General features: G+C 49.6%; 1 protein-coding gene across 8 annotated transcripts in view; it reads right to left on the reverse strand.

Annotated features, from left to right (window-relative positions):
* The window catches only part of CPAMD8 (C3 and PZP like alpha-2-macroglobulin domain containing 8), a 94529-nt gene that overhangs the window by 60457 nt on the left and 18175 nt on the right, over nucleotides 1-15897 (reverse strand). For all 8 annotated transcript variants that reach the window (XR_008379033.1, XM_053586181.1, XM_053586177.1 and 5 more), the window contains 6 exons: nucleotides 14757-14870; nucleotides 13484-13568; nucleotides 12147-12255; nucleotides 9920-10147; nucleotides 7763-7933; nucleotides 4702-4830 (listed from right to left, as the gene is read on the reverse strand). Coding sequence is in view for 7 of the 8 variants with exons in the window: in XM_053586181.1 (XP_053442156.1) it covers nucleotides 4702-4830; nucleotides 7763-7933; nucleotides 9920-10147; nucleotides 12147-12255; nucleotides 13484-13568; nucleotides 14757-14870 (836 nt within the window). In the remaining variant the exon portion in view is untranslated. The remainder of the gene's footprint in view (nucleotides 1-4701; nucleotides 4831-7762; nucleotides 7934-9919; nucleotides 10148-12146; nucleotides 12256-13483; nucleotides 13569-14756; nucleotides 14871-15897) is intronic.

Here is a 15897-nt window from a genome sequence, read left to right on the forward strand (position 1 = left end):
AAGTGAAGCATTATCATATCTGTAACTTGCTTTCAAATGCTGCAGCCAAAATTGTGTAGAGAAATGGTGTGGGTGGATGGATGGATCCTTGGAAGGTGCATGGATGCATGGAAGGTGGATGGATAGATGGATGCATGGAAGGTTGATGGATGGAGGGTGGATGGATAGATGGATGCATGCATGGAAGGTGGATGGATGGAGGGTGGATAGATGGATGGATGGATGGATGGAAGGTGGATGGATGCATGAAAGGTGGATGCATGGATGGAGGCTGGATAGATGCATGGATGGATGGATGGATGGATTCATGGAAGATGGATGGATGGATGCATGCATGGAAGGTGGATGGATGGATGGATGGATGCATAGAGGGTGGATGGATGGATGGATGGATGAATGGAAGTTGGATGGATGGATGGATACATGGAAAGTGGATGGATGGATGGATGGATGCATAGAAGGTGGATGGATGGATGGAGGGTGGATGGATGGATTGATGGATGAATGCATGGAAGGTGGATGGATGGATGGATAGAAGGATGCATGGAAGGTGGATGGATGGAAAGTGGATGAATGCATGGATGCATGGAAGGTGGATAGATGGATGGATGTATGCATGGAAGGTGGATGAATAGATGGAAGGTGCATGGATAGGTGGATGCACGGAAGGTGGATGGATGGATGGAAGATGGAGGGTGGATGGATGCATGCATGCATGGAAGGTAGATGTATAGATGGATGCATGGAAGGTGGATGCATGGATGGATGAATGCATGGAAGGAGGATGGATGAATGAAAGGTGGATGGATGGATACATGGAAAGTGGATGGATGGATGGATGAATGCGTGGAAGGTGGATGGATGGATGGAGAGTGGATGGATGGATGAATGCATGGGTAGAAGATGGATGGATGGATAGACAGTCATGGCCAGATCAGTGGACTCGTGGATAGCTAGACGGTGGATGGAGGGTAGATGGGGCAGGATATAGGAAAAATATTAATTTATAAATCAAGGTGAAAGGTATATAGTTGTTTATTAAACTATTTCTTTCTAATTCACTCTAAATTTATAAATGTCTCTCTTATAAAAAGACTCCCTTCTGTTTGAGATCTTAGAAAAAAGGAAAGAGAACAAACCTTTCTTCTTTTCTTGTGCACTAACCCTATAGGGTCACAGCACTCCTGAAAGATTAGGGTGACAGCCCCTGTTTACAGAGAAAACACGCACAGAGTGGTGGGAGCAGACGAGCTGGCACTGGAGGCCTCCAGCTCCCCGTTACATGTGCCCTGGTGCCAGAAGTGGGAAAGAGTCCAGTCAGGCCCCAGCTTGAACACATCTTCCCTCCATGCCGTGAGGTTGTTGGCATCCTGGGCCCCTCGGTGGCATCTATTAGAGATGGGAGCGGGAGTATGCTGATCTGATCAAAGTCTGCTGGCCAAGCCAAGTCCTCACCTAATGTGAGCAACAGTCTGGGCAGCTGAGAACACAAGTCTCCTTCCTGCCCTGAGGAGCAGGCCAACACCCTGCCCCGCACCCCTGGTCTAACAGCATTACAAGAACAGCATGTTCAGCCAAGCTGGGCATGATCGCTTCTGAGTTTGTCATCCTTACAACCCCTGCAAAGGGCCATGAATCCCAGAGAACGGGTAGCCAAGGCGCCACAAGTCCTCTAAACTGTACCCCAGGGCCCTTCACATGCTCGGGAGTGTGAGAGGTTTATGGGCTGCTGGGCCCTGGGAGCTGCAATGGCAACTAGTTTCCATTACAAACAACACTCTGCCAAGGCCAGGGCGCAGCTCGAGCAGGAAGCCCCACCAGGAAGGCAGCTCGGGTGCAAACGGTCAGGCCAGCAAACCTGCCGCCTGCTCAAGGAGTTAACAGAGGGGCTGATGGAACATAAATACAGGTGTGCATGTGTAGCTAGCTAGATATCTACATGCACACAGACATGTACACACACGCGCACACATACATAGTTGACCCTTGAACACTGGTTTGAACAGCACAAATCCATTTACATGTAGATTTTCTTGCCACCCCTGAGACAGTAAGACCAGCCCCTGCTCTGTCTCCTCCTCCTCAGCCTACTCATCGCAAAGATGATGAAGAGGAAGCCCTTTACATAATCCACTCCCACTTAAATAGTAGATATATTTTCTCTTCCTTATGATTTTCTTAATAACAGTTTCTTTTCTAAGAATACTGCACATAATATACACAACATATAAAGATGTGTTCATTGTGCTCACGTTATTGGTAGGGCTTCCCATCCACAGTATGTAATTAGTAGTAAACTTTCTAGGAAGTCAAAGCTATGTGTGGATTTTTTTTTTTTTTTTTGTAGAGACAGAGTCTCACTTTATGGCCCTCCGTAGAGTGCCATGGCATCACGCAGCTCACAGCAACCTCCAACTCCTGGGCTTAAGCGATTCTCTTGCCTCAGCCTCCCGAGTAGCTGGGATTACAGGCGCCCGCCAGAACGCCCAGCTATTTTTTGGTTGCAGTTCAGCCGGGGCCAGGTTTGAACCCGCCACCCTCGGTATATGGGGCCGGCGCCTTACCGATTTGAGACAGAGTCTCACTATGTTGCCCTCAGTAGAGTGCTGTGGTGTCACAGCTCACAGCAATCTCAAACTCTTGGGCTTAAGCGATTCTCTTGCCTCGGCCTCCCTTGTCGCTGGGACAACACCCAGCGATTCTTTTGTTGTAGTTGTCATTGTTGTTTAGCAGCCCCAGGTTGGTTCGAACTCGCCAGCCCCAGTGTATGTGGCTGGTGTCATAACCACTGAGCTCTGGGCGCCGAGCCTATGTGTGGATTTTTGACTGTGCAGTGGGTCAGCCCCCTAATCCCGTGTTATTCAAGAGTCAACTTTATACCTATACATATTTATCTACTCATTTATTACGAGTGAGTGGGATATATTTTTTTTAATGTATGTATATGTATATACACATATATCTCTCCCTCTAGGTGAGTAGAGAATTTGTGTATATTAACATATATATATATATACAAACACACATGCATACATGTATTACACATATAAATACATGCATGTGTATAAATGTATATAAACATACACACAGATACACATATGTGTACACAGGCATGTGTTATATGTGCATACTTACACACACCTCTCTCGCTAGGTGAGTGAATAGACAAGGAACTTCCATGCAAGGCAGTGTTATTCAGCAATAAGAAGAAACAAGTTCTGAAGCCACGAAAAGAAGCAGAGAAACCTTAAGTGCATATTACTAAGTGAAAGAAGCCCATCTGAAGAGGCTACATACTATGTGATTCCAACCACATGACATCCTGGAAAAGGCAGAGCTATGGAGCCAATGAAAAGATCAGGTGTCTCCAGGGCTTGTGGGGGGGGGGGAGGGGCGGCAGTGGAGGGATGCGTAGGCAGAGCACAGGGGATTTTTAGGGCAGTGACACTATTTTGATGATTTTGCAGTGACACTATTTTGATGATTTTGTCACAGTGGATACAAATTATTCATTTGTTAATGCATAGAAACTACAACACCAAACCTGAACCCTAACTAAACTACAGACCAGTTGATATCCATTCATCAATTGTAACGAATGTATTGCACTCAAGCAAGATGCCAAAAAACAGCGGAAACAAAAGGAAAGAGCAGGGAATATAGGGAACCATCTGCATGTTTTATTCAATGTTTTTGTCAATCTAAAACTGCTCTTTAGGCTCGGCGCCTGTAGCTCAAGCGGCTAAGGTGCCAGCCACATACACCAGAGATGGCAGGTTCGAATCCATCCTAGGCCTGCCAAACAATAATGACAACTACAACCAAAAAAATGGCCAGGTGTTGTGTAGTCCCAGCTACTTGGGAGCCTGAGGCTTGTAGCTTAAGCCCAGGAGTTGGAGGTTGCTGTGAGCTGTAATGCCACGGCACTCTACCCAGAGTGACAGCTTGAGGCTCTGTCTCAAAATAAATAAATAAATAAAACTACTTTTTAAAAATTAAGTTCATTAATTTAAAATGTATAATCTTATACATATACTTTTTTTTTTTTGAGACAGAGTCTCACTATGCCACCCTTAGTAGAGTGCTGTGACATCACAGCTCACAGCAACCTCAAACTCTTGGCCTCAAGTGATTCTCTTGCCTCAGCCTCCCCAGTAGCTGGAACTATAGGAGCCTGCCACAATGCCCAGCTATTTTTTGTTTGTTTGTCTGTTTAGCAGGCTCAGGCTGAGTTTGAACCCTCCAGCCCCATGCATGTGGCCGGCGCCCTAACTGCTGAGCTATAGGCACCGAGCCTATACACATACTTTTACTGAATCAGAACTGCGTAATAACTGCGTAATGACCTAGGAAACGCTCATGTGGAACATCACTCTAAGTTCATCTTTGTGCCCGGCATGTCTGAAAGATGGGGAAAGGCCTGAAGCCTTTGCACAAGAAAGGAAGGCTCTGGACGGTGGAGACTCCAGCCCAACAGAAGTGGCTCCTTGTCTGGCCTGGCAGCACGTCACCCTGGGTTACTGTGGTGTTTGTCACAGGAAGCCCTGGGCCACAGCCTAAATGTCCACCATAAATAAATGACAGTGTGTTCATCTCACGAATACCTTCCTTGCTGAAGGGATGAGGTGCCCCTATGTCAGCCACAGTGTTAGGCTCACACATGTCCCTTCCTGGGGCCCATCCAGCACCTGGAGATCTTACCTGCAGGGGGCGGGAGGGCGGCTGCAGCTGCAGGTAGCACTGACTGGGAGAGTACCAGCTGCCCAGGGAGAGGTAGCTGGGCAGGTATTGGGTCCCTACGGGCTTCCCATTCAGTGCTGTCACCTTGGTCTGAAAAGCAGAGGACACTTGGTAAGGCCTGGGTGCCAGGCTTTGAAAGGGGGTCTTGGGGATGCTTCTGCAGCTCTGTCCTGCAGGAAGACTCTCTCATGCCTCAATTATTCTTTGGGAGCCCCCTCGTCAATCTTCAGAAACTGGGATCCAGTGTTCTAGTGTGTTCTTCTCAAGCCCAAGAAGCAAGTGCCAGCAACCAGCAAAACAGAGTTGGGGCTGGCTCAGGCAGGGCAGGCTGCCCATCACGGGACACATTGGCAAAGCCTCTCTCTTTCCCTCTTGGCTTGCCAGTAGCCCTGATGGTTTCTTGGAGGAGATAATCCTGCCCGCCCCCCCATCCCCCCCACCCCCACACACAAATAAATACAGAGAAAAAGGAGCTGCCATATTGGACAGCATCCCCTGGGGCTGGAGACCCAGATCCACTCAGAGCTTGCAGCCCTAACCTGCAAGCCCCAGGCCTGGGGCAGTTATGTTAATTTATGCCTCTTGAGTGATTTGAGCTGGTCTCTTCCATTTCTGCTGAAAAAAATGTGGGCTAATGCAACAGAGGGGGTTAAGATCTCTGTGTAATAAAGAAGTTGGATGGCCTTTGTTCTTAGTTCCTGGGAGGTAGGCAGCCACTAAACCCTGGAATTCCCCGAGTGATGAGAATACCATTCTTGTTGATGATGGGTCCTGGTAATAACAAGGCTAATGAGACCACCCAGAATGGGGGCTGGCCACACCAGAAAGACCATCAATGTGATTACAGGGTTGTGGCCTTGAGCCCCATGATGTCAGCCTTCCTCTAGGGAAGGAAGAAGGCTGGAGACTGAGTTCAGTCCTGTGGCCAGTTATTTAATCAGTCATGCAAATGTCATGAGCCCCTCCCCACAAAAAAACAAACTGTGGACACTGAGGTTCACATGAGCTTCCCTCAAAGCTTCAACCTGGGACTTTCCCAGACCTTGCCCTATGCTTCTCCCTACTTCATACCATTTTTGCTGAGCTAAAACTGTGATGGTAAGGTAGTGGGGTAGTGGGAAGCTCCAAATTTGTAGAAAGTTGCTAGGAAGTATGGGTGGCCTAGACACCCCTGGGTTTGTGGCCAGGGTCTAAACTGAGGGCAGTCTTACAGAGAGCTGTGCCCATCACTTGTGAAGTGTGGCCCAACTCTGGATATCTGGTGGCAGAAGACACTACAATCTCCCCACTGGGGAGGTAGTCCCTGGTTCCTCCAGAGGTCTAAGAGGTGCCAGGCTATGATCACTCTCACCAACCAGGACAGTGGCCCAGGTGACCGAGCAGCTGTGCTCTGCAATGAGTAGCAGTGCAAACACAGGAGAGCATGGGTGCATCTCACTGTGAATGTCACTTGGTACTGTAGTGGCTCTGGTGGCTAAAATCTAAAGGATGTGTCACCCACAGAAGACAAACTGACTATAAGCATCCCTGGTTCCCACCTACACGTTTACTCTCAGCTGCTCCTCTGTCCCAGCCATCCCAGGCTTCGCGGGGCTGCCATGTCTACCACCTGGTCCCAAAGCACAGGGCTGGGATATCTTCTTCTCTCATATCTCTGTCACTCCTGTTTGTCCCTCCCATGCTAATGGGACACCAAGTCCTGCAGACTCTGCTTCCTAAACAGCTCCAGTTTGGTAGCCTCTCTGTCCTGTTTCCTGTGCCCCCTAAAGCCACTCCCTACCCACTGCAAGTTCTGAAGTGACCACTGGCTTTCAAAAATCAGATCCCTCTGGGACAGGTGTGGTAGCTCATGGCTGTAATCCTGGCACTGTGGGAGGGCAAGGTGGGAAGATTATTTGAGGCCAAGAAATCAAGACCAGCGTGGGCAACATAGCAAGACCCCAACTCTTAAAAAAAATTAAAAAATTAGCCAGGCATGTGGTGCACACCTGTAATCCCAGCTACTTGGGAGGCTGATGCAGGAGGATCATGTGAGCCTAGGAGGTTGAGGCTGCAAGACTGCCCTCCAGCCTCAGTGACAGAGTAAGATCCTGTTTCTAGGAGTCCTTTTTTTTTTTTTTGCAGTTTTTGGCTGGGGCTGGGTTTGAACCCACCACCTCCAGCATATGGAGCCAGCACCCTACTCCTTTGAGCCACAGGCACTGCCAAGATCCTGTTTCTAAAAAAAAAAAAAAAAGTTTTCTAATTTAAAAAGACAACCAGATCCCTCTATCCCCCCTGATGCCGCCTTGCAGAGAAACTCCAAGCACCCCTGAGAGGTGGGGGCTCCCTCCCCAATCTCCTTCTGAAATGGCTCAGCATGACTGAGCATTTGCAGGACCCAATGACAATATGATCATGGGCACCTCTGAGCCTCCACACATATTGTTCCACCTGCCTGGCAGGCTGGGAGCAATGGCTCACACCTGTAATCCTACTACTCTGGGAAGCCAAGGCGAGTAGATTGAATGAGTTCAGGAGTTCGAGACCAGCCTGAGCAACAGCAAGACCCTGTCTCTAAAACAAAAAATAGATGGACATTTTTGCGGGGGTCTGTAGTCCCGGCTACTTGTGAGGCTGAGGCAAGATAATCACTTGAGCCAAGAGTTCAAGGTTGCTGTGAGCTATGACGCCATAGCACTCTACTGAGGGCAACAAAGTTAAGACTCCGTCTCAAAAAAATAAAAAAAAAGAAGAAGCTGTCTGGCTGTCTTGCCTGAGGTCAGTAGTCCATTCATAGAGATCTTCTTGGAGAGGCCTCCTCTGACGTGACTGGGTCAGATACCCTCACCTCTCCCTGGCTTTCCAACCCTCTCCTGGATGGCTGGGTTATCCATCCCATCTGGTGCCTCTATTGGATTGGGAACTCTTCCAGGGAGAGACAGGCTCCCCGTCCACTGACCTGGTGTGCAAACCCAGCCTGGGGGAGGCACCACACCCATATCTGCTGGCAGAATGACAAGGGTCCAGGGAACTCACCCACCTCCAGCCAAACATGCTGGGCTGATGTGGGGATGGAAGGAATTTCAAACTCCACCAGTCCACCCTGGGACACAGATTCACTGGTGTAGATGTTGTCCTTTGGTGTCAACTCTGCCTTAATCTGGACCGTCACCCCCTCAGCAGGGCTGCCATCCGGGTAAGAAAGCTCCACCTAGAAGAGGTTATCAAAGATTCAACATGATTAAGTTGGCAACACTCCCCAAACTGGTCTGGAGAATCAATCCAATCTCCACAGAATCCTGCTGGCTTCTTTGCGGAAATCAACAACAACAGTTATATATATATATACACATACACACATATATGTGTATGTGTGTATATATACATGGACATCTGGATATCCACATGAAAAACAATAAAGTTAGAGCCTTACCTCAAACCATATACACAAATTAACTCAAAAGAGATCACAGACCAGAAGAGAAGAGCTAAAACTGTTAACTAACTGTTAACACTGTTAGAAGAAAACCTAAGAATAAACCTTTATGTCTTTGTATTTGGCAAAGAAGTCACAAAATACAAATTACCTTCATCCAATGCTGCACTGGGTTAGGGACTGGTGGACAGTGCCGTGAACATTTCCATGTGACTCTTAGACCTCATTCACTCAGAGTGGTGGGACAGACAGAATGAGGCAGGCACAGATGTTTTGAAAGAAGTGTAGATTGAAGCCCCTGAAAGACCCTGGAACAAGCCCCACAGTTGTGCAGGTACGTGGTGACAGAGGTCCTGGGCTTTAGCTCACATGATCCTATTAAACACTCTGAGTTTAATGCAAATGGTGGATATTTTCTCAGCTGTCTGCGAAATACTTCCCTTTGACCAAACTGAGAGCCCTAAGCCCCTTCTTCACACACATTCTGAGCCTCCACGAAGTACTTTGGTTTCTACTTCAGCTGGAACCATCAAAAGGAGGGACACAGGAGCTGTGTCTCCATGTGTGAGAAGGTGGTGGCTGAGACCCCAGCACAGAGTGAAGCAGGAGGGTCAGGCCTCAGTGTAAGGACAGACACCCGGCCCACGTGGGTGATGCCCACGGATGGCAAGAAGGAACTGAAGTGAGAGAAGGCGTGGGTTTCTGGGGGCATGGCCTGCCTCCCCTTGGGTGACAAAGGGCTCTGCTGGCCTCATCCACCCCCCACAACTGCAATTGGGATGAAGACATCCCAATTTAAGGGTCACGATTTCTGGTCATCTCAATGTTTACTGTGCCTAAGAATCACAAGCAGGTGATAGGCAGGGGCTCGATCAAAATGCTGCTTCCCACCCCAGGGCTCTGAATCTTTTGGTCTCAAGGACAGTAGATTTGAATTTTGGGGGACTCTGATGTTAGGTCCTCAGGGGATAAAATCAACCCAATCAAGAAACCAGACCAGGCCTGGTGGCTCATGCCTATAATCCCAGCAACTCAGGAAGCTGAGGCAGGAGCATAGCTTGAGGCCAGGAGTTGGAAACCAGCCTGGGCAACATAGCAAGACCCTGTCCCTAAAAAATAAAATAAAATAAAATGTCACTGCCTTAGAGGAACTGGTTTAATAAATGACCTCCCAACATCTTGGACCTATGCGATAGGTCCAGGAATGTCTGTCAGCTTAGAATAAAGTAGATCATTCTTTTAGGTGGAGGAAAATGTCTTGTGCCCCTCACAGGGGTGCCAGCTCTCGTCACAATCACACTCCACAAATTAGCCTCTTGATCCCAAGAGCGCAATGTTTATATCAGGGCAACCAGAAAACCTGTTTTCTTTCTTTTTTTTTTATTTTTAGACAGAGGCTCAAGCTGTCACCCTGGGTAGAGTGCTATGGCATCACACCTCACAACAACCTCCAACTCCTGGGCTTAAGCAATTCTCTTGCCTCAGCCTCCCTAGTAGCTGGGACTATAGGCACCTGCCACAACATCTGGCTATTTTTTGGTTGCAGTTGTTACTGTTGTTCGGCAGGCCCAGGCTGGATTTGAACCTGCCAGCTCTGGTGTTTGTGGCTGGCGCCTTAGCCGCTTGAGTTACAGGAGCCAAACCCAGAAGATCTGTTTTCATCTGAATCAGTGCTAAGTCACCATTGCAGAGCTAGGGACACCTGCCAGATGGGTTTCACAGTGGTCCTTGGGAAGTGGCACAGTTACCTGCCAAACTTACTTTCCCCACATAGGCCAGGCCTGGCTTGAACTGCTTCCTTGTGTCCTTGGAGTAGTGGATGTCCACCAGCTGCCTCTGGACAGGAGTAGAGTCATCAAATGCAACCTGCTGGCTCCCATCCACACTGGTCACCTTCACCCAGATGCTGATCCTGCCCCGGAAGTGTTCAGGGACGTCCGCTGGGATCATGTCCTTCACACAGATGTCAAAGTCTTGGGAGCCAAGAATCTGGAGGGGAGAAAAATATAGGCTGTGCTCCTCAGGGTAGGGGTGACCTCAGGGGATGTCCCCAACCAATCACCCTGAGGTACAGGGCTCTTGGCTGCTTGGAGAGCCCAGGGACACTAGGTGACATACTCAATCTATGCCATATGCCACAAGTTACTGCATGGAGACTGTGGAGGCCTCTCACTGCATAAAGTCCTGGGTAAGATGGGTGCCGGCACCACTGGGCAAAAAAGGAAAGTGCTCCCTACAGTGGTGACATAATCTCCCTCAGCCCAGGAAGCAGGGGTTACATTTGAACTGGGTCAGCCCGACTCTGGAGCACAGAACTCCCTGGTTCAACCCCTACGTGAGGACCCCACCTCGAGGCCTGGCAAATGATCCACATGCAGAAACAACTATGGAATAAATTACTCAGTAAATGGGAGAACTAAGACAAGGGCCACCATCAGCCTCCTGGGAGACAACTGGGCTACCCAGGGTGCTACTGAGAGGCATGGACGAGGTGAGGGGGGCGGGTGTCCTCTCCACAGAAGAGACACCTCAAAGATAGAGGAGGGACCCATCACTGGAGAAGATGATCCAGGTGGGAAGGGGACAGGGAAGGAGATTTGAATAGGGGGTGGGGAGGAATTAGCACCAAAAGAGTTCGTGTCTCAGGCACCTACAAAGACGAGGAATCTCCAGGAAGGTAGCTGCCTGTTATATTACCGTGTGCTCTCCGTATAAGATTATGTTAAAAACCAAAAAAAAGGGGCGGCGCCTGTGGCTCAGTGAGTGGGGCGCCGGCCCCATATGCCGAGGGTGGCGGGTTCAAACCCAGCCCCGGCCAAACTGCAACAAAAGAATAGCCGGGCGTTGTGGCAGGCGCCTGTAGTCCCAGCTGCTCGGGAGGCTGAGGCAAGAGAATCGGGTAAGCCCAAGAGTTAGAGGTTGCTGTGAGCCGTGTGACACCACGGCACTCTACCCAAGGGCGGTACAGTGAGACTCTGTCTCTACAAAAAAAAAAAAAAAAAAACCAAAAAAAAGGCTCCAAAACTTTACATACACGGTATGAACAACAGGGCAGTGACTTTGACTGTCTGATGATTCCTCAAAAGGCTCAACACAGTGTTTTCCCAGGACCCCACAATTCCACTCCCAGCTATGGATCCCAGAGAAATGAAAACAAACGCCCACCTGTCTGTGACTGTCTCTTACTCTGCAGCAAGCTACGTAAATAGCTAAAAAGTGGACACAACCCAAACGTCCACCAGATGAAGGAATACACAGAACGCGTTCAGCCCTGCGGTGGGATGTTACTCAGCCAGGAAAAGGAGTGAACACTGACACCGCTGCAACGGGGACAAACCTCAAACCATGACAGGGAGTGAGAGATGCCAGACAAAAGGCCGCACAGTGTGTGAAACGTCCAGAACAGGCAAATCCACAGAGACAGGAAAAGATTAGTGCCTGCCAGGCTGGGAGTAGGAATGTGGATTATTTGCAAAGGGGTTTGAGAGATTTTGGGGGGCGGGGGGAGGTAATGGAACTATTCTAAAACTGGGTAGTGGTGATGGTTGCACAACTCTGCGACTCTCTGAAAACTATTCATTATAACTATTCATTGAAAACTATTCATTATTTTTTCCTTTTTTAGAGACAGAGTCTTGCTATGTTGCCCAGGCTAGCCTCTAATTCCTAGGCTCAAGCAATCCTCCTGCCTTAGCCTCCTGAGTAGCTAGGATTATAGGCAACAAAATTATTAATATATTTTTTAAAACTTTATATATAAGGGAGGAAAATCTGGGAGGAAACACACCAAAATATCAGTGGTGGTTCTGTCTGCCTATTAGAGACCAAGCTGTCTTTATTTTCGTCCTTTTTATATTTTCTAAAGCTTCTATGTTTAGCCTGCAGGAATTTTATCCTGAGAAGGATCCCCACCACATAAGTGTTTTAGAAAGGAAAATAATATGTGTGATCGCAGAGCTGAAGCCAAGGAGAGGATGCTGCTTCTCACCTTTGTGGTTCTGAGGACAGGGTGCCCCACCTCGTGGCTGTAGTAACCCACACCATGTACAGTCATGTTAATGGTTAAGGCCCCTGACACAGGTTTCCCAAAGGTATACCTGAAACAAAAGGATAACATGCACTCAGTTTCACAGCCAAGAGACCCCAGATGGGGCAGAGAGGAGAGACCAGCTTCAAGAAGGCCAGGTCCACAGGGTGTGGCCAGGAGTACAGTGACGGATACAGGTTCGTCTCCCATCCAGCATTTTGTCCTTACAGACCCCCTGTAGCCTGGAATCAGGACAGATGATGCCAGGGCCCCGCAATTCTCTGTACCAAGTCTTGGGTTTTACAGAAAAAAGAGACTGATGGTCAGAGAGGAACTCTGAACCTGAGAACCCCAAGTCGGTGACACCCTTAGAGTAGGGAACTGCCGAGGAACAAGCCCTTGTGAGCTCTAGGAAACCTGGCCCTGAACACCCTAGTGGGTTCAGCTGTTCAAGTTTCCTCACCCCAAGAATGAGAATAAAACTATCCTCTCAGGGATGTTGGTGAAACTTAAATGTATGTATGTCACACCTGATGCAGAGGCAACACCTATGGCGGGGGAGGTAATGGAACCCCCCATTACCTGGCATGGGTAACAGGAGCCAAATGGGAGAGCTCAGCAAATAACAAAATAACACTGGGCATTTCAATAGTATTTCCTAGAGACTATAATGCCGGGTACCAAACTGCACACTGGATTTGAAACCTCACACAGCTGGAGGAGCCGTGGCCCTGAGGGCAGTCTCAGCCACACCCTCTGGGAAGGCCACAGGAGGAGGCAGGAGTGAGGGCCTCTCAGGGCTCTCCTGGGCACTCCCAGAGAAGGACAGCACCTCTTGACACCTGTGGGTTGACCCTGGTTTGGGGGTTGGTCAATAGCCCGGTCGTCAGGTGTGCAGCCCCTTCTAGAAACCCCTCTTCCCAGTCAGTACAATACGCTGGCCAGGAATGCCCTCAGCTAGGGGTACTGTCGGATGCTGGGGGGCACTCTCAGGGACAGAGACCCTGGAGAGAAAAGGGACACTTGGGAGGGGCAAGTCCTCAGGGAAGGTCGCTGGTGGGGAGCCACAGGGTAGGGTGGGTCTCGCCCTTGAGAGGAGAGGACACCCATGGGGAGAGGGGCTCCCAGGAGGGAAGAACACCCATGGGGGAGGGGCACGCCCACTGGGAAGAGCACAGGGAGGGTGAGGTGAGAGATGCTCCTGGGGCAAGGGGCCACCACATGCGAGGGAAGGAGGCAGTGGGGGAGGGATGTGACGGGGAGGGGCCCAATGCAGCCCAAGGGACCCTCTTTCTCACCTGGCCTGCACAGTGCCTGTCTCACAGGCATCGAGGTCTCGGATGTACTGGGGTGGATCAATCAGCAGCTCAAACTTGGGCAACACTGAGCAGAGAGAGCGGACAGGGGGGAAGCAGGTGGCTTCTCTCACTCAGTGTGTCCGAGGACAACAGCAAAGCCACAGCCTGGCCACCACAAGGCGGACGACACACCAAGGCACACCACCATTTGCTGAGAAGCTCTCTGGGCATTTTGCCAGCAGCATCTATTTCCTATCTTTGAAAGACAGGATCCTATTTGGGGGCCATCTCCCATCACTTTTAAACCACGTGCTTTGCATGTGGCAGATTCCAACCCATCCTAGCCCATCCCAGCCTATAAATCCCTTTTCTGTGACTATGAGAGTTTGCACTGGACTTCTGCAATTGCAGCCCTTAGCCCAGACTGTGACACCCTTTCCTTCCTTAAAAGGAGCTCTTAAAAAGAGAAGAAACCCTTGACCACGGAAGGAAAAATTTTAGAGTAAGTGTCTCCAGCTCGGGTTCACTTCTTGGTTCTTGTTACTCGAGCAACTTTCTTTTTTTTTTATTTTTTTTTTTTGCAGTTTTTTTGGCTGGGGCCGGGTTTGAACCTGCCACCTCCAGTATATGGGGCCGGTGCCCCACTCCTTTGAGCCACAGGCGCCAGCATGAGGCAACTTTCTGAATGGCTCTCTCAGCCTCAATTTCCCCATCTGTAAAGAGGAGATACTTCATAGAGTATCCTTAAAAGGGGAGGGAATTCTGAGACATGCTACAACATGGATATACCTTAAGGGCCCCATGCTAAGTGAAATAAGCCAGCTACAAAAAGACAAATACAGTCTGATTCCAGTTATACTCATGTGAGATCCCAAGAGGCATCGAGTTCACAGACAGGACGTAGAATGGTGGGTCCCCCGGCTGGAGTGAGGTGGGTAGTTAATGTTTCACGGGGACAGAGTTTCAGTTTGGGAAGATGAAAGAATCCTGCAGATGAATGCTAGTGATGCTACATGACATTATGAATGTATTTAATGCCACCATACTGAACACGTAGAGAGGAGTAAGAAGGTCTGGGCCGAGTGGCTCATGCCTATAATCCTAGCACTTTGGAAGGCCGAGGCAGATGGGAGGACTGTCTTCCACCACTATGCTCAGCCACCATGAGCCCTCAGTGAATGGGTCCCCTGCCCCCCTCTTCATCAGCATCCTTGGTAGGTCTGAGGTTTCCACCAGATTTTAAATCCCAGGACCCTAAGAGCCACCAACTCACCATACTTCTGAACTTCGAAGGACTTGTTGTACACGTGGCCTTGCATTTCAACAAAAATGAACCATTCTCCCAACACAGGCTGGTCAGACAAGGGGAAGCTCAAGTTGGTGATGCCTGTGTGAAGAGAGACACCCCTTTGTGCCCAAGCGAGGGCATTTGCAGAGAGCCATCAGCATGGGCCCAGCCCCAGAATCCAGCAGCAGTGAGGTCCAGGAAGAGGGACCCCAGGACCCTGTTGCTCCTTGGGCAGTAGTACCACAGGGGAGCAGGAGATCACACAGAGGCTGGACCTATGTGGATCAGGACACCACAGGGTGGGCACTCGGCAGGCTAAGGGAGGGGTGCAGGCAGAGGGTTGAACACACAAGGGAGATGGGCCCGCCCAGCTCGCCCACTGTACTCCTAAACCTGTCATTCCCGGCTCAGCACTACTGGCATCTGGGGCAGCACTGTTCTCCAGGGTGGGGCGTCTGGCGCACTGCAGGGTGCTGAGAGACATCCCAGCCTTCACCCACTAATTCCCAAGAGGACTGCCACCTCCCCCTAATTATGACAATCTAAAAAGTCTCCAGATATTTCCAGTATTCCTAAGGGGCAAAGTCACTCCTGGGTGGGAATCACTAGGATGGATGGATGGATGGTTGGATGGGGGCAGAACAGAGCACTTCCCTCTCATGTCCCCTGAGAAACATCACTGGTCTATAGCATGGAGGTGTCTTTGCTTCAGGTCGACACCCCTGAACCCTGCATGGAGCCCCGTTTTTGGGAGTGGACAGAGGAGTGTGAGTGTGCATGACAACTCCGAGCCACTCTCGGGAATCTTGCATTCCCGAGTGTGACACCCTCTACTTGTCCCCAGTGCTCAGACAGGGAGGATAGCTCCCCCGGGACTCAGGACAAAGATAACACCCACAGCTCCCCTCCTTCACACTGGAATCAGAAAATGTTCTGCTTAAAATGATTCTCTCCTCAGGTTTCCAGAGAAGGTGAGTCTTTGCAATTAAGGACATTGAGGTTAGTGTGCTGTGACCATGTCTTCTAAGGAGCCTGTGGCCAACATCCCCAAATGCCCCCTGAAAGAGGGACAAAAACACCCTGAGGGAGAACACTTTGTCACACACATCCTAAAGGTTTGGTTTGG

Source organism: Nycticebus coucang, chromosome 3, assembly GCF_027406575.1.
Source record: "Nycticebus coucang isolate mNycCou1 chromosome 3, mNycCou1.pri, whole genome shotgun sequence".
NCBI classification, from domain to species: Eukaryota; Metazoa; Chordata; class Mammalia; order Primates; family Lorisidae; genus Nycticebus; species Nycticebus coucang.